This window comes from Aspergillus neoniger (genome assembly GCF_003184625.1).
Source record: "Aspergillus neoniger CBS 115656 unplaced genomic scaffold BO87scaffold_35, whole genome shotgun sequence".
In the NCBI taxonomy this organism is placed as follows: domain Eukaryota; kingdom Fungi; phylum Ascomycota; class Eurotiomycetes; order Eurotiales; family Aspergillaceae; genus Aspergillus; species Aspergillus neoniger.
This window is the reverse complement of record NW_020291163.1, coordinates 260513-277984: the sequence shown is the minus strand read 5'-3', so window position 1 is coordinate 277984 and position 17472 is coordinate 260513. Positions and strand designations below refer to the sequence as shown.

General features: G+C 36.3%; 5 protein-coding genes across 5 annotated transcripts; 3 read left to right on the top strand and 2 right to left on the bottom strand.

Annotated features, from left to right (window-relative positions):
- The first annotated feature begins 8095 nt into the window (after nt 1-8095).
- On the top strand, nt 8096-11876 carry BO87DRAFT_379740 (lipase ROG1 family protein). The gene is made up of 3 exons (XM_025624130.1): nt 8096-8514; nt 8603-9439; nt 9674-11876. Exons 1-3 carry the CDS (start codon nt 8324-8326, stop codon nt 11529-11531), a joined length of 2886 nt encoding a protein of 961 aa, XP_025476122.1. The 5' UTR covers nt 8096-8323; the 3' UTR covers nt 11532-11876.
- Nucleotides 11849-13368, bottom strand: BO87DRAFT_379739 (inositol monophosphatase family protein). The gene is made up of 3 exons (XM_025624129.1): nt 13051-13368; nt 12867-12948; nt 11849-12693 (listed from the first exon to the last, which is right to left on the bottom strand). The coding sequence occupies exons 1-3, from the start codon at nt 13193-13195 to the stop codon at nt 12015-12017; spliced, it is 906 nt and encodes a 301-aa protein (XP_025476121.1). The 5' UTR covers nt 13196-13368; the 3' UTR covers nt 11849-12014.
- A 617-nt stretch (nt 13369-13985) lies between these two features.
- BO87DRAFT_151555 (uncharacterized protein) lies at nt 13986-14858 on the top strand. Its single transcript, XM_025618182.1, has one exon. The coding sequence runs from the start codon at nt 14166-14168 to the stop codon at nt 14622-14624; it is 459 nt and encodes a 152-aa protein (XP_025476120.1). The 5' UTR covers nt 13986-14165; the 3' UTR covers nt 14625-14858.
- A 566-nt stretch (nt 14859-15424) lies between these two features.
- Nucleotides 15425-15852, bottom strand: BO87DRAFT_151544 (uncharacterized protein). Its single transcript, XM_025618181.1, has one exon. It carries the CDS (start codon nt 15680-15682, stop codon nt 15464-15466), a length of 219 nt encoding a protein of 72 aa, XP_025476119.1. The 5' UTR covers nt 15683-15852; the 3' UTR covers nt 15425-15463.
- On the top strand, nt 15604-17255 carry BO87DRAFT_342468 (protein HGH1). The gene is made up of 5 exons (XM_025620739.1): nt 15604-15780; nt 15858-15903; nt 16019-16122; nt 16199-16312; nt 16370-17255. Exons 1-5 carry the CDS (start codon nt 15760-15762, stop codon nt 17159-17161), a joined length of 1077 nt encoding a protein of 358 aa, XP_025476118.1. The 5' UTR covers nt 15604-15759; the 3' UTR covers nt 17162-17255.
- The last annotated feature ends 217 nt before the right edge of the window (nt 17256-17472 follow it).

Sequence of the window (17472 nt, the reverse complement as noted above, 5' to 3'; positions counted from 1 at the left end):
TTACAGATCAGAATTTAACTTTAGATTAATCTTTGTAATATATAGTCTTGATTATTATAAATACTAGGATATCTATACAGCAGAAGTTTTTTAAGTAATTTATATAATTAAAATAAATTAATTTATCAAATATTTTATTAACTGTGTTATAGTATGGTTTACTAAGATTATAAATCTTAGACTATTTTTTCAAATGGTCTTCCCAGCCAGGTTTTATATAGATCTTAAATTATCTATTTATAAATACTTTAATAATGTCTTTGTTTGTCCAGATATCAGGATACAGATTATATATTTATTTAAAATAGTCCTGTTCAGTAAAAATATTATAAATAGTAATATTATTCAGAAGTTATTTATATATCTTAGGATTAGTTTTCAGTAGCTACAATAGTCTATTTTCTACAGGCTGGACTATTATAAGAATTATTAGATCTTTTTTAAAGTCTATATTAAATATATAATAGATACTGGCGGCTTCAAATTCAGTGATATTACTTAACTATATATAATAATTAATTGTAACAGGATTAGCTGTATTATTATATATTATTATATAAGAAAAATAAGTATTAATTATGTGTGTGAATAATGTAATACTATAGAATTATTTCTTTAATTTAAATAAATAGTCTCTGTCAGTAGGCAAGTTCTAGTACTATTAAATAAGGATCATGGTTTTTGAATATAGTTTAATCATAAAATATTTACTAGTGAATACCGGTCGCGGTTAGGGGTGATGATTTAGTTTAAAGATAATAATAATAAGAATTATTATATAATTACAGCTGATAATAGTTGCTTTCTATTAATTATAGTTAATAATAAAACTCTCTAATCCCAGTGTATTGGATCTGATTAATAAATTTATTCTTAAATTATCTGTTAAGTGGGCCTCTAATATAATCTTTACAAAGACTAGTTTATTTTATTGTCAGGTAATGAAGTAGATATTAAGCAGTATATATTTAATACTTGTAAAGCTGTCTGTAATACTACAGATTAGTACTGGTATATATTTAAGAATATTTAGATTTAGAACTTACTTTCTTGTAAATTATCAATCTACAATATTTATTATATAACCAGTATTTAAGTAAACTGGTTGGATATTATCTGATATAAAGACAAAGACTGTTTTTATAATAATATATTACTAATTCTTGAAGAAACAGCTGTCGGTTAGATTTAATAAATAATTAATATTAGACTTGATAATATATACAAGAAGATCAATATAATATATTTATATTTTTCCTAGATAATCTTTGAAATAGACGTGCATGGTATTATTTGATGGGAAACTCTCTGTATAGTAGTAATATTAGATATTATCTTAATTATTCCTATTATTAACTGGTTTGGGTTCTCGGCCTGATTTATAATTATTATAATAATTCTTATTATATTTATCTGGCTAGTAATTATTATTATTATAATATTATTACTCCGTGTCTATTTCTTTCTCAGTCTTACTATAATAGTTATCTTCTTTATAGCTGTCTGTGTCTGTATTATAGTATATTTTCTAGTATTACTAATAATAGTTATTATTATTATTATTATTATTATTAAAGTTATTTTTACTATAGTTATTTCCTTGAGGGCAGAAGTAGTTTACAGTATTATAATTTTATTAATTATAGTTATTATCTTAGGATAATATATTATTTTACTGATTTTATGTACTTCTTTAATTATCTTATTAGTTTTTATAGTTTTGCTGGTTTTTGTTTTATTAATTATAATTTTATTATATATTATTCTGTTGCCAAGGGCGCTGGTTATTATTATTCTACTAGTTATTATTATTTTACCAGTTTCTTTAGTTACTGTAGCTTTGGTTTATAATATATAAATAATAATTATTATAGCTAGTGGAATTAGTATTATTATTATTTCAGGAATAGTAATTATTCTAGAGATAATAAAGTATAGGATTCTATTTATTCTTCCAGTTTATTAATTTATTAGTAAAAAGCTGGATAAACTCCGGGATAATTATCAGAGTAGAGGATTTATTAATTAATTCTTGAAATTAAATATCTATGTATTACCAGGCATGTAGAACTAGGGAATAAAGATTATTATTATTATATTAATAAATAAGTTCTACTAGTTGGGAAATATAAGCAGAAGAAAGATAATTTATATAAATATTATTAATTATATAATAATAATTTTCTAATTACTGTTAGACATGACTGGATAGCAGGCAGAATTTATTTTCTAGCTATCTATAAAATAAGTTAATATTATTTAATTAGAGTAAGATTTATTAAATATCTGGATTTAATTTATTTAACTACCAGCTGAGAGCTTTGCTACAGAAGTATATATTAATATTCTGAATAATCTTCTAGAGATCTTTCATAATTGCTAATTATTACAGATATTTAATAAATATATAAACTGATTTATACTAGATCTTGTTGTCTTTATTAATAATATCTTTATATTTCCAGTTTATAAATATATTAAAATAAAAATAGCTAATGTCAGCTGCGTGTTAATAATTAGATTTTTAGCTGTTATTATATTTATTACCATTACTATTACTATTCCTGTTATTATAATTATAATTATACTAATTAGAATATCTATTATTCTGATAACTATTGATCTGGTGTAGTTTATAAAGATAAACTTAATATTAATTATAAAGATAGAGTGCTGGATATTAGTAAGATTAGTAGAATTAGTAAGATAATATATAATAAGATATACTATAGGTATTCTCTGGTTATATACAGGAATTAGATATAATATCAGGTCTGGCTATTAATTTATATAATAGATATAGTTATCTCTGCATGTAAGCCAGAATATTAATAACTATTCTAATTATTATCTGCTCTAGATATTAGATCTGAACTAGTATAAAATCTCTGTATTTATAATTAGAGGCCTGTCTTTATATAAAAGATAGGTTTAGTAAAGAATTATTCTAGTTTTATTATAAGAGTTATAGAACAGCTGGTACTTAGATTTCTATTATATTTATAAGAGCTGTAATATAAGTATTTAGATAATTATTATCTATAGTCAAATAATTGAAGTTAAATAAGAGATTTAAAATTAATATTAATAAGATAAACTCTGTTAATAATTCTTCAGAGGGACAGTAAGATCAGAAGAATATTCTGATTTATTATTAAGTAGAGTCTAATGGTTTGGCTAGGTTATCTTATTTAATAGTATTTTCTGGTTTAATATGATTGTCTGGTTGAATAAGATTTTAAAGTCAGATAGTATTCAAGCTCTGATATTACTGATTTTTTTATAGTCTTTCTTGAAGAGATGAATTTATTTTTTGGATATAAGATTTATTAAATAATTATTTTCTTTATCATGTAGATATTGGTTATAATTCTAGTATTATAGTAGATATATCTACTAGTATTATTAATTACTTAAATAAATGTTTTCTAGAAGTTATATCCTGTAGCAGTTCAGCTAATAGTTTTTATAGTATATTTTATAATAGTGACATGTCTGTATATCTTACAGATATAGTAATTGATATTACTTGGATATACTTTCTGACTGTGGTATTAAATATTCTTTTCAAATGTATTTAATTATTTGGATATAATATAAAATTCAAAGAAAGAGAATATTACTATAATATTTTATTTAAGCAGGGAGTAAGGTTAGACAGCCATTATTTTATAAAACTATGTTTAGTATTAATAAAAGTTTATAGTTAATAGACTAGGAGGATAGTGTTTAGGTCTATTAGATTATATTAGATAAACTATTAAATAAGAGATTGATTGTGGTTGTTCCGCTCTATTCGGTTTTTCTGTATAGATAGATAGTCTCTGGATCAAAAACTAGAATATGCTATTATATTAGTGCTATCTATGTGAATGATAAATGAATTATAGTATTATCTTTCCTTTTATTATCTTGTTATTCTAAACTATTGGCGGGGAGATTGGCCTTCCTTGCAAGGCAGCCGCTGGTGGCAGAACCACGCGGCGGAACCTAGCAGGTTCACCCAAGTTGTTGGTGGCCAGCACCAACAGCTTCTTAAAAGAAATTATTAATTTTGATTTAAAAGTAATTTATAGATATATTATTCCTGATAATAAAAGACTTAATTAAAAAGAAATTCTAGTTTAAATCTTAAAATATACAGGATTATCCTGGGTTTGATACCTGCATTATATTAAATTTAAAGAATTCTAATAATTAAGCTGGTATAGAGACAGCTGACTAAATTATTTAAAAAAACTTATTTAAAAAAATATTTATCTTCTAGTCTACAGTAATATAAATATATATTATAAAAGTCTTATACTTAAAGGATAGCAATCCTGAGTTATAAAAAATAATCTTATAATTATAGATTAAAAATCCAGAAATATAAAGATAAAAAACAGCTATTAAATAAAAGCTATTAGAAAATAAGTATTAAAGTATTACTTCTTCTGAATATCTATATTTTAAAAGTTATTTATATATTTTCTCCTCTGAATTATTAAGATAATAACTTATTAAATTATATTATAATAATCCTCTAGCGGGATACTTTGGAAAGATAAAAACAGAAATATTATTATATAAAAAATTCTATTAAAATAGATTATATTATAATATAGCTGAATATGTCTGAACTTACTTAATATATTAAGATAATATTACTTTAAAATATTAATTATATAATAATCTTAAATCACTATTAATTTTATTTTATTTTTTTATTAAATTAGTAATGGACTTCATCACAGGACTATCTCTGGTTATCTAATATAGAAAAATTATTAATACTATTCTTATTATTATTAATTAATTCTTAAAATACTGTTTTTTTTTTATTATTCTATCTATGATAACTGCTCCAGATCTTGCTGAATTATTTTATAAATAAATTAAATTAATTTTCAAGCTCCCAACAGGTATTATATCTGATTAAGAATTAATCTTTACTAGTAAATTCTGGTTAAATTTAGCTTATAATAGTTATATAATCTTGAAGTTTTTAATAATATTCTATCTATAAATTAATAGCTAAACAGAATAAATAAACTAAATTTTTAAATATTATCTTCAGTACTACTCCAGCTAATTTGATATTAACTAGCCAGTAATATTATTAATTATTTAATTTACTTATAATAATATAAATAATATAATCACAGGCTTATTATTTTATAATATCTTATATAGCTATTTACTAGACTTTTATCTCAGAATTAAGAATAATTCTTAATAGTAAGAAATCCCAGTTATATAGAATAAGATTAAGAAGCTTAAAAAAACAAGAGAATAGTTATAAAAAATATAGTAAATAATTATAAAAAAATAAAAAAAATATTATAATAAGTGCAGAAGGCTATTCTGTTTTAAAAAAAAAGTCTAGTAAAATTATTAATCTAGAACTTATAGTTCAAAGAATCAAGAAAATTGGCTCTGAAATTTATAGGACTTTTTCAGATTTTTAAATATATTAGATTCCAGGCATATCACTTATATCTATCTGAGAAATATAAATAAATTCATAATATATTTTATATTTTCTTATTAGAATCGTGGAATATTAAAAAATATTATAAAGAATTACTCCTGATACCAGAGCTAAATAATAAAGATAAATAAGAGATTAAAAAAGTCAAAGATTACTAATATTATAATAATTAAGACTACTACCTGATTAAATAGAAAGAATAGCTAAGTAAGTATAATTAATAAATCTTTAATAAGAATATAATAAATATTTAACAAGCTATAAAGAACTACTAGAAAAAGCAGAAAAAATATATTATATAAATTTATAGATCTTTATTACTACATGGCTAAGTATATTAAGATATATAATATTATTCTATTACCACACGGCAGATGATATATAGATATATCTAGCTTATTCTATTTTTAATTTACTAACTAGATTATATCTGAATCTAGAAATCCTTCAGATAGTTAATATAAAAGCAGGGAATATAGTAATAAGATTAGTAATTTCAGGAAATATAATATATTTACTAAAATTATTCTCTTTATCTAATATTATCTTTTTCTTTATATCAGGAAACTGCACGTGAGCTATCTTTATAATAATATTTAAATAATATTTTAATACTGAGATCTAAATTATATAGCTATTATCTCCCGGTAACAAGTATAGTAGTAAGTTATAGTTATATATATAATATTCAGTAATTGTAGCGCCAGTGGCAGGGAAAGAAATTAATAAAATTAAAAAAAAATAATAATTAGTAAGAAACAAGATATATATTATAATATTTTTCTATTAGAATATTATATATTAGTTATTTATTCAAGTTTTCTCCAGATATATATATCTGGATGGTCTTGCGGGTGCTTTTAAAATTATATTAATAAATATAAATAAATTTTATATTATTAAATATTATAGCTAAATTATATATCTACTTGATCATGATATGTTTAATCTTATTATTTTAATATTTATTATCTAAAATAATCTCCTGCTAATTAAGAATCTTAGTTAAATTATATATATTTTTAAGTATATCCGCGGCAGTCTAGCCAGTATTAATATTATTATATACTATAATCAAAGAAATAAGTAGAAAATATAATAAAATATATTTTCTTATTCTTAGAATAACTACAGCATAAAATAAAAGTATAAATATTAAGATAATAGCTGATATCATAAAAAATATTTTCTAATATATTAAAGTTCTTGTTTACAGTATGTAAGCAATATATATAGAAAAAATATCTTATCTTAATAAGATTTTTTATATAATACATGGATATCCTTGGGGGGTATTATAATAGATCTAGAAATAAAATAAATAATCTCTGATAAAGCAGTGTAGATAATAAAGATATACTAATAAAAAATAATTAAATAGATAAAAAAATACAAGCGTGAATATAATACTTTAATATAAAGAAAAAGAACAATAGAGAAAAAAAAGAAAATATAATAATAAGTTCTTATTTATATCTTGCTATATTATAAAAACTCTATATTTTATATAAATATAACTAATAATTATAATATTATTCACAAACTGTATATAACTCTGATTCTATAATATATTAATATAGATTATTTTATCTTCTGCTATAAATTCTCCACCACTCTATATTAGATAATTATAAGATTATTTCTAATACTGACCCAGGCAGTTCAGTCTAGTAGAGAGAGGTATTATTTATGATAAAATAATCTAGCTATCATGGTAACGGCCTTCAGGATGATATACTATAGTAATTATAGAAGTTATAAGGTTATTAATAGTGGTTCTATATTTTCTTAATATCTAAAAGGTACTAATTCCTCTGCAGGAGACTACTGATTCTTAAGGATCAGTCTATCTCATGGATATAGACTACCTTTATTATTACTAGATAATTCCATTGCGTTTAGTGGTTGATTCCTTATCTAGTCAACAGGCTTTCTACCCTGACAAGTAGATCCTATCACACATTCAAAAATATGTAAATTAATTTTCTATATTTAGTTTAAGTGTTATTTTAAATTATAAGTAAATTACAGGTATTTCATATTACCAGCTGTTATATATAATTATTAAAATCTAAAAAAAAATCATTAAGAATAAATATTTGATTATCATAATCTAGTTCTCTAAGATAAAACCATTTTATTCAAAAAGGGTTGTGATATTAAAGTTAAAAAAAATAACTTTGATATAGCAATATTTGATGGGCCGCGCGATTGTGGTTTACGTTTAATCAGTAGTTACTGCAATTCAGTTTCGGAGGGTTCTAGCGTGATATGAATGCACTGACTGGACCAGGGTCCAATGGAGACTACTTATCCATACCTCTTCGTAGCTTTCTACAGCCAATCTAATTATTATACCTCTCAGAAGCGCTACTTGTCCGAGCTATTCGATGGGGGACGTCTCTCTTATTTCTGTAGGTTAACCATAGAAGTGATTTGAACAAGGGAATAAAAGTAGAAATACCAGGCAGAATATCTGCTACCACTAGTACGTATTTAGCGAGCAGAATAGGAGAAGAAAGGCGGTCATGCTAGTGCGGACGGAAACGAAGAACTTATTAGTTAGTGTAAGTATAGTGTAAGTAGTAATCCTAGCACTTTATTTGACAGTCCTCCCGTCCAGTCAGGGGATACTACACTTTTAGCCATGGCATAATGGACGTATCGGGTGACCGGGCAGCATCTTCTTCTACACCGATCTGCAGGCCTTTCATTGATAGCTTTAGTGAAACACATACTTTATCTATATATCTACCTGGACATAGTCGGCCACCTGCCATATACCCTTACCTGACGTTCAGAGAACCGGTCAGTCATCGTCTACGATGGTAATATATGTACTTGTCTCCCATGTTCATATCTCCACGAACATATTCCGCATCGCAAACACCAGATCAAGGGCTTCGCTTGGCCGCCAGTGAAAACCAACTGAAGTATCATACGCTTCAAGGGTGGCGTGCAGACGCGACAGTTGCTAGCCGAGCTCCTGAAATGTTACTGATTCATCAGGCCGGCAGTGTTCGTGTCGGCGAGATAATCAGGTTTGTGACCTTCATCCCTTAGCTCCTCCCTCATCATAGAAGCTACGCTACATGCAAGACCTGTTGCTTATTGAACCTGCCGAAACAGATACACGTTGACGTACACACCTGCGGCGGACAACATCCGCCCTCCTCCGGCTAAGCTACACGTCAAGATTAAGAATACATCTGCGCTGCCCCTACGAGCTGCATATCTACATGGCCCGTACACTCTCTATGCGTCATGTTATCCGTCCACGTACAACCCGAATATTGGCGTCGACCAACACGAATCAGAGTGTATTCCACAATACGAACCGTATCTCAAAGCAGGGGGCAGTTGGAATGCGGCCTTAATTGTACCCCAGAATACTTGCCACGATCGAGGAGAAATCCACTATGAATCTGAGAAAAGTACGACCTGGGTCATTGAAATCATATCTCAGGTTGTATTCTCGAGCACCGCAACCGTCAATTTCGAGCTGCTAGTTGGTCGTGATGAGAATTTGGTAGAATCACTAGCTACGGGTGCATCCTTCGGTGCCGGGCTACCGAAGGCTGCTCAGTTGCATGAGCACTGGTCAGTTGAGACAAGGGGCAAGCAGGTGCTTGCTACCAAGGGCGTCTACTCTCGTTCTATAACTTTACTATTGGACGACACTGCTAGTCTCTGGAACACACCGCATCTTCCACCAGTGGGCTCTGGTGATGAGCAGGCTTCAGCAACAAATGGTGATAACCAAAGCCAGCCGACTAAAGACAACCATATGAAAAGAATTCACCTTGTTGTGTTGACCCATGGACTACACAGCAATCTGGGGGCAGACATGCTTTACCTGAAAGAGAGCATTGATGCCGCCGTGAGGATGGCTAAAAGTAAGGCGAAAGCTAAAGGTCAGGGACACGGAGATCAGCAAAATGCCGAGGCATACCCAGCAATGGAAAGGTAAGCGGAGCGTTGGTGCGCCGCATGCGGATGCTGCAGCGACCTATTGATTACAGTTATCGGTTGCCTTGCGCGAAATTTTCCACACATGGCTTACAACAAATGTTCTTTTCCTTGTTCTTACGAACTCTTTACTTCCGGATTTTCCTCCCCTTCCGAACTTTGATTATTATCTTTTCAAGAAAGAAAAAACAATGACTCACAGGATGAATTGCTAACTTAAGCCTATATTAGGCCAGATTGTGAAGACAGCGAGAACGACGATGAGCAGGTAATAGTAAGGGGCTTTCCCGGAAATGCAACCCGCACAGAGCGTGGTATACAGTACCTTGGCAAACGTCTCGCAAAATATGTTCTGCGAATCGCATGTCCGGAGCAGCCTTTCGGTTCCCAGAAAGATGTAGGAAAGAATCCAGCGCCGTTCACACCGTGGAAGCGAGCCATTGGAGAGCCTTCTCAACATGACCAATCTCGCGATATGTACGGAGAACCGTCGCTCTCTCGGAATGGTGGTTATCAGGTCACCAGTATCAGCTTTGTCGGTCATTCACTTGGCGGTCTCGTTCAAACGTACGCGATCGCCTATATTCAAAAACACTTCCCTGACTTCTTCGACAAAATTAGACCGGTGAATTTCATAGCCCTGGCAACCCCATTTCTTGGTCTAAGTAATGAGAACCCGGTGTATGTTCGTTTTGCCTTAGATTTGGGACTCGTTGGTCGGACAGGCCAGGATTTAGGGCTTAGCTGGACAGCACCAAGGGTGAGGGGTGGCTGGGAGACTTTGATAGGAGGAAGGGGGCATTCTGTAAACTCCCAAGGAGTTTCAGACGCTCGTTCCAAGCCTTTGCTGAGGGTGCTTCCTTGTGGTCCCGCCCATGAGGTTCTTACAAAATTTCAACGCCGCACAATTTATTCCAATGTTGTAAATGATGGAATAGTACCTCTGCGGACCTCTTGTTTGCTCTTTCTTGACTGGAAAGGGCTTGACCGGGTTGAAAAGGCTAGGAGGGAAAATGGCATTGTGGGCACCATGGCCGAATGGGGCTGGGCAGAATTGACAGGAGCTAATTCAAATTCTTCACGGACCCATTTGACCAGCGAGGTAGAACTGACAATCACTAATGAGCAGAGCAGCTATGGCAACGGGGCTCGGTCAACAACAGACGATGCCTCTGCGGAACAAGATGTTTCAATCGTGGCTGGTGTTACAAGCTGTACAACTAAATCCCCGTCATTCGAACAGCATCGGTATCCTGCTTCATCTGGAAACAGTGTAAATACTACTCCCAGACAAGTCTTGTCTCGATCTACGTCAATGGGCCCATTGTCCAAAATGTTTTCAATTTTGCGACCGAAGGAGACAGCCAGAACACAGTCGGGAAACAAACAAACGAGGATATATAAGCGCAGCCAAACCGTTGACACACTTGGTGGTATAGAGAGCCCAACCGTTGCCAGTTCTTACGCTCAGGGACCCTCTGCTGCTGGCGACTTCCATGATTACGGGCCTCATACCCCTCCCCAAACTACGTTCTTCGAATCAGCTAGTGATCTTCTTATGCCGCCTCTTCCTTCCATAGACTTTATCCTCGATCCCGCTAAGAGGCCGAGAACAATATTCCATGATCGCATCTACAACCCCGAAGATATACCGCCCCCGATGGCGCCTAAGCGGCGAGCATTGACATTGGGATCTCTACAACAAAAACCATCGAATGCACAACCTGCTCCGAGAGTTGATTCCCGGGAGAAGTCACTTCCCGTCAACGAAACTGAGAGTGGCCTTAGGCTTGAAGAAAAAATCGCTAGAGCTTATCACCGTGATTTGTCATGGCGCAAAGTCCTTGTCCGCCTTGAGCCTGATGCTCACAACAACATTATTGTACGGCGAATGTTCACCAATGCCTATGGCTGGCCTGTTGTGCAACACCTCGTCAATACCCATTTCGGACCTCCATCAATAGCTCGCTACAATGATGCAAATGGACAGTGCGCTGACCCGTTGAATGCATCGGCAACCGAAACTGAAAACTCGAAGAATGGTGATGAACCTCGAGGTACTTTACAAGAACCACAATTGGATACTTGAAGATTGTTGCCAACGTCATACATACTGGAAGGAATTCAGCGCACCGCGCTGAACACTCTTTTCAGGTCTAGACCCTAACCCACATACAATCCGGGGTCAAAGTAAAGGAATCTATTAGCCGATACAGGTTACTAATGATTTTTTCGCGTTCCATGGGTTCATGCTTCTGTTGGGATCTTGAGGCTTGCCAAGGATTGCTCAACATGTACGCCAATATGTGTTGATTGCTTTTCGATTCGTATGATAGGTCTCCTATCAGAACTGGGGCTAATGAGGAAAGTGCTGGCTGCGTCCATATATATATTCAGCTGAAGACTCAAATACTTGCGCATGTAGAGATGCATATGTACGTCATATAGTATATAGTATTGTAATTTTACTCATTCACAGCACAGTATATTTGCACACCGTAAACGATGATACTGATCTGAGACATAGCTGACTCACGGTAGACCGAAGCATTTGATCCGCTAAGTGCAGGTATCAGTATTCAAAACTCCCCTGAATCTGCCCCCAAAACTCCTTAATGAGCTCCAGCCTGCTGTTCTCATCGGAGCATGCTCTAACAGCAAGGTATTTTCTTCCATCGAGAGTTGCTTCCCACGTTCCTGGGTTTCCATCTATCATGACACCACCTGCTTCGGTCAGTATTACCCAGCCTGCACAAACATCCCAGGCCCAGCAACCCCCTTCCCAGTATATGTCTAAAGTCCCAGCTGCGACAGCACAGAGGTTCAGCGCCGCAAAACCCATGCTGCGCATCGAACGGACCATTGCACCACCATCTTCCTTTGCTCGGCCGAGTTTCTCGAAAGTTCGCACCTTTGTTTCCCAATTGGCACCTGTCCTCTCCGAACCCCACTCAATACCGACGAGTGAATTTTCCAGGCCTTTCAATGGCCCTATATCATCGCCCTTTAAGGGAAGCTTGGTGGTGCGGTTCAAGTATGACCCACGGCCTTGTATTGCAGAATAAAGAGTGCGTGTTAAAGGGTTGAAGACGACACCTACAATGGGTACACGGCGAACAGCGAATCCAAGAGAAATACAGGAGCAGGGAAATCCATGCACAAAATTGACCGTACCATCGATAGGATCAACTACAAACGTGGGTGCATCGGTTAGGGGATAGGCTGGGTCATAGGTCTCTTCTCCATGAAACCTGTCGGTCATGTAAGTCAAGAACAACATCGAGTTGAAAGTAAGATGGTGTCAGTGAGAGTGAGTGCAGTGGGCTGCACTTGAAAGCGCAGGTAGGTGAGGAATGGACCATGAAGCATGGTTGTTGGGGGAAGGGGGGGGTGGGGGGTGATAAAGAAGTCCGTATAGACCTACTGGTATGATGGATATTTTTCCATTAAGGCAGAGGATATCATAGTTTCAACGGCTTTATCATATCGAGTGACGATATCAGCAGCTAAAAGGATAGGGTTAGCGGAGCTTCGTTCATCTGCACGACCAAACCGCATAGCTACATTGCGTGTACATCAAGCTGGTGGGGCATATATGGTAGTCTTACAATTCATCTTTGATCCAGTACTATCATCGGTAGGTAGAGCGCTGTTAATGATATCCCCAGCACGGAAGGCCAGGCTGATCAGGTAATCATGGATCTCGTCAAGATCAATGGGTTTGCCGTCATGTTGGTAAGATTTAGGAGCCATGGTTCTCATGCATAGGAATGGAGTTCGAAGGAAATGGAAAAGTGTCTTTGACTCTAGTGGATGCTCCGTTTGTACAGTGGGATGGGCACCAATTTATAGATTAAAATACCAGATACAAGATGGTGAGGAGGTCTTCAAATTGAACGAGAAGCCGCTCACGCGTGAGAACGGAGAGGGGCCCCCGAACCTTGTCTGTCTGATGCTTTTGGTTTTAGCCATGCCCGGCTCGGGCCGCCGAATGTACTGAGCCTATTTCATCTAGTCTACGTATGTGAGGGGTAGGACCTTCCTCTGTTGGCAGGTCGTAGCGGTAGTGATATTGAACTCGGTCGTGAGTACCACATCTATGAGACTTGTGGATTGCTGGGAAATTTAAGTTTGAATGTCCTGTAGTCTAATTTCGAATATAGGTATATCCCAACTATGCCCGTTGAAGAGTGGACTAGCCGGTTCGGCATCCGTGGCTCTGTGCCCGCAGATGTCATTCTGCATCCATGAATCAGGAGAGTGTTGCGCAATGCCAGTGAGGAAGAAGATCATTTTTGCGCCAAGGTCCAACTCTACTTATGATATCTATTCGTATCCGAGTGACTACCCGACGATTCAATAATTGTCATCACTGGCTAGAGGCCCTAACGCTCTGGCTCAGTTCTTTGTTTAAGAGGGCCCTTAGCACCAATCGACAGCATCCAAACAGTGCAGCCTGGATGGTGGTCTGACCAAGGATACTGAATACCAAACAATTCTTGGAGACGTGCATGTATGCTGCTTCACAAGCCTTATTGCCACCTCAATCTTGACTGGAGATCAATGACCCGGGCCCAGTTCTTTGTTCGATATCCTTAGCTGTCAAGCAGTGTTTACTGGGTTGTGGTCTCATCCGGGGCATTGGATGATAAATGCTTCGTAAAGCCCATCAAGCCGTTTCACCACGAGTTTATCAGATCAGTGGCCATCGCATCTTCACGAAATGCCATGCCACTATCATAGCAATATACAACACCATTCCGAGGCTTTACTCGCTTCATTGCCAGGAGGCGGTGATGAGAAAGTCTCTGTTAATGCTGCTGGTCTAAACCGGGAGGAGCTTCGTCAAGAAGCTACCCGGAAAAGCATCAGTGAACTGCGTTCGGTCCCCAGCAGCAGAGTCTGGATTACCACCAACAGATACTGCACCATCGGAAATAGCATGGGCAGGCTGGAAAGATACTTGCACAACATTTGGCATTTATATTACCAGGTAGGTAGGTATCTGTCGCATGAGAGTCCTGAGCATGATGCTATTGTCCTAGATAACCCCCGCATTCAGGGCAAAGGCTCACTATCCAGGCCAGTAAAAGGGGTACCTGGTGTTGATGTGGCAAGGGACCGAGATGACAAATTTTGGGATGACTTCCCTTTCATTGTACCAGACATGGCAGACTACTGAACGGGTTCGTGACAATGCCTAGGACCTAGCGGCTTAACTTGACCTCCTTTCTCTTGCTGAAGTGGCCTCAACTCGCGTCTGCAAGGATCAACTCTGTCGGATTGCCGCCTTCCTGCTCCGCGTTACTTTGGAGGAAAGAAATAGATCACCGCCCCATTAATAGGACAATCGAAGAAGACCCATTACGCACGATGAAGTAGGTTTCAAAGGCAGACTTGCTGCCCTCTGCCTACGCGTGGTTTAACGTGCTGGTGAGAAACTTGTCTAATTGGCGAATATCTCGTGAAACGATAGCCCGAAATTGATTAGGCGCAGTAGCTGGCAATTCAATGAATGGCAAATAGCACAGCAGCCGCAGCCCGGCTTCACTCCTTGGAGGTGATTGTTCTGGCCTGAAGAAGTCGTTGAGGCCACACGGGGATGAAGGCGAGGAAGACGAGAAGGAGAAGGAAGGCGAAGAGGCCGGCATCAATGAGAAAATGGACAAAGCGAGTGCGGTGGGTAAGGACTCTGTTTAGGATTGTTCCCTTCCATGTTGTATTGACTCACCCTTGCAACTCCCCCCTGCCTTGATGCTGTCGCAGCTCCCTGGAGCGTCAATAGTACATTGTGAGTCTTCTTGTAAGTCAGCATGCGCACAATCATGCTAAATTCGATAACACATATTTATGGCCCTAGGGCTCTCAGTCCTTAGTTGATCAAATGGTGACAATAGGGTTAAGTTCTGTCTCTGAGACAACCATATAACTTTGTATACATCGCGGGGCACGCAACTCGGAAGAGAGGGGTCACCGCCCAGCCCAGTATTAGAAGGTCCTCCTCTCAATCACGAGCAGTGTCTAACACCGCGCGTTTGCTTTACTGAAATCCAGTAGTCTGTCTCGATACTTATACATAGGAACTTCACATAAATGTAGTATTTCAAGCCAGATTGAACAGGAGGAACCTACTATGGCTGGATGGCTACCCAATCGAGTGGGCGGTACCGAAGTCTGAAATAGTTGACCCCCACCAGCCGGCGGGGAAAAGAAGACGAAGAAAAGGAAGAGAAAGCACATATTACATTGATATCAGCGTGTGCAAATTGTCGCCTCTTTTACCTCTTCCCTCAATTTGAAGTTAAGAACCCTTTAACATGCCGACAGAGCTAGAAGAGGTAGGTAGAACCATGCCTTTGACTGAAAGGAAGCCCAGGGTCCTCAGTTTGGAGACTGATGTATTCGCATCGACCAGCTTGTCGAATTCCTCCACCATGGAAACACCCCGATCAGACAGATTGGTAAGCTACAGATTGCGTAGACTTCTGCTTCTTAAACCGCAGGTTTCTGCTATCTTCATATCTCGCCATCTTCCGAGGCATACATCAGCGTCATTCTAACGTCTGGTCTTTTCAGCATGCGAAAATCTAGTGGGCTTTTCGGTCTCACAACCAGAACTTTTCAAACGCCACCAGCTTCTCCCAGTCCGTGACCTGAAGCTTTTGGTCCGCGACTACACAGTCAGTACTCGGGTCCTTCAATTGTGCCGACAAACATTGACCAAGGCATTCGCTGATCTACTTCCGACCCTGAAAGCCTATCGCCAAAAATGCGATAACAATACTTATCAACCTTTCGGCCGATGATGAAGTCTTAGCGGCTCTTGCGGAAGACGATGCTTTCGTCGAAACCCTCTTAGTTAAATTGACGGTGAGTTGTCTAATTGATATCAATATCTGCATAGCGGCCTAACACCCAGTTCTACAGAATGTCAAGGAGCCGAATGCGGATGATGTCGCCATGTTGTTCGCCAACCTCGCGAAATCAGAAAAGATGAAAAAATTGCTCGCGCTGAAACGGAAGGTTCCTGAGGGGGTATCCAGTTCTGCTAATGCGATCGATCAGCTGATGGACTGTTTCGTCAAAGGGGCCGAGGGCACCCTTAACAAAAACGCCAATTTCGACTATCTGTCCTATTTGTTTGCTGATCTCTCAAAATATGAGGAAGGGCGGGCCTATTTCACTACAAAGCAAGAGTACGATGATGTTGTGCCAGTGACGAAACTAACCGTGTTCACGGAACACGCGAGTAGGATCCGGAGAAAGGGAGTCGCGTCAACTATCAAAAACGTCGCATTTGACCTGCCTTTCCATCCCAAACTCCTGTCTGAAGACGAGGCTGATATTCTTCCCTATATCTTGTTGCCTATCATGGGCCCTGAGGAATATGATGACGAAGAATCTATGGATATGCTGCCAGATCTCCAGCTGCTGCCGCCCGACAAACAAAGAGACAGCGACACTAGTATCATTGTGACACACCTTGAGACTTTGCTGCTGCTCACCACGACGCGTGAGGGACGGGATAAGATGAGGGCCATCAAAGTATATCCTATAATCCGAGAATGTCACCTCCATGTTGATGACGACGCTGTTCGGGAAGCCTGCGATAGGCTAGTTCAGGTTTTGATGCGGGATGAAGAGGGCGAAGAAAAGCCGCATCCCCCTATCGACAGGAATGTATATGATGATGACCAAAAGGTTGAGGAGCTATTCTAAGGATCTGCATGCAAAAGGTGCGCATGTGTTGTGAGGCATTTGGGAGCCCGTACCAATAGACGAGCCTAGTGGCCTTTCTACATACAAAACATCTAAAAAGTCTTCAAAAAGATTCATCTTTTCAAATTCTCTCGATAGGGAATTGACCTGTAAGCTTGGGCCGTCATGTATTGTAGTCTAGACCTGTGACGCTGTTGTCAGATTGAAGTCTAGTCAAACTAGTCACTTAAAGTAGTTAGACGGATGCATTTGTTCGCATCGTTGCCAATACTATACAATATGTATGTATTTACCTATATGACCAGCCTGCT

Coding starts and splice junctions, on each gene's coding strand:
- BO87DRAFT_151544 (XM_025618181.1), bottom strand. CDS start 15,682: ATGTGCTTTCTCTTCCTTTTCTTCGTCTTCTTTTCCCCGCCGGCTGGT.
- BO87DRAFT_379739 (XM_025624129.1), bottom strand. CDS start 13,195: ATGGCTCCTAAATCTTACCAACATGACGGCAAACCCATTGATCTTGAC. Junction 12,949..13,050: donor TACTGGATCAAAGATGAATT/GTAAGACTACCA, acceptor CTATCCTTTTAG/CTGCTGATATCGTCACTCGA. Junction 12,694..12,866: donor GAAAAATATCCATCATACCA/GTAGGTCTATAC, acceptor CATGACCGACAG/GTTTCATGGAGAAGAGACCT.
- BO87DRAFT_342468 (XM_025620739.1), top strand. CDS start 15,760: ATGCCGACAGAGCTAGAAGAG. Junction 15,781..15,857: donor TGCCGACAGAGCTAGAAGAG/GTAGGTAGAACC, acceptor CGCATCGACCAG/CTTGTCGAATTCCTCCACCA. Junction 15,904..16,018: donor CACCCCGATCAGACAGATTG/GTAAGCTACAGA, acceptor TGGTCTTTTCAG/CATGCGAAAATCTAGTGGGC.
- BO87DRAFT_379740 (XM_025624130.1), top strand. CDS start 8,324: ATGTTCATATCTCCACGAACATATTCCGCATCGCAAACACCAGATCAA. Junction 8,515..8,602: donor CGTGTCGGCGAGATAATCAG/GTTTGTGACCTT, acceptor CTGCCGAAACAG/ATACACGTTGACGTACACAC. Junction 9,440..9,673: donor GCATACCCAGCAATGGAAAG/GTAAGCGGAGCG, acceptor AGCCTATATTAG/GCCAGATTGTGAAGACAGCG.
- BO87DRAFT_151555 (XM_025618182.1), top strand. CDS start 14,166: ATGCCATGCCACTATCATAGCAATATACAACACCATTCCGAGGCTTTA.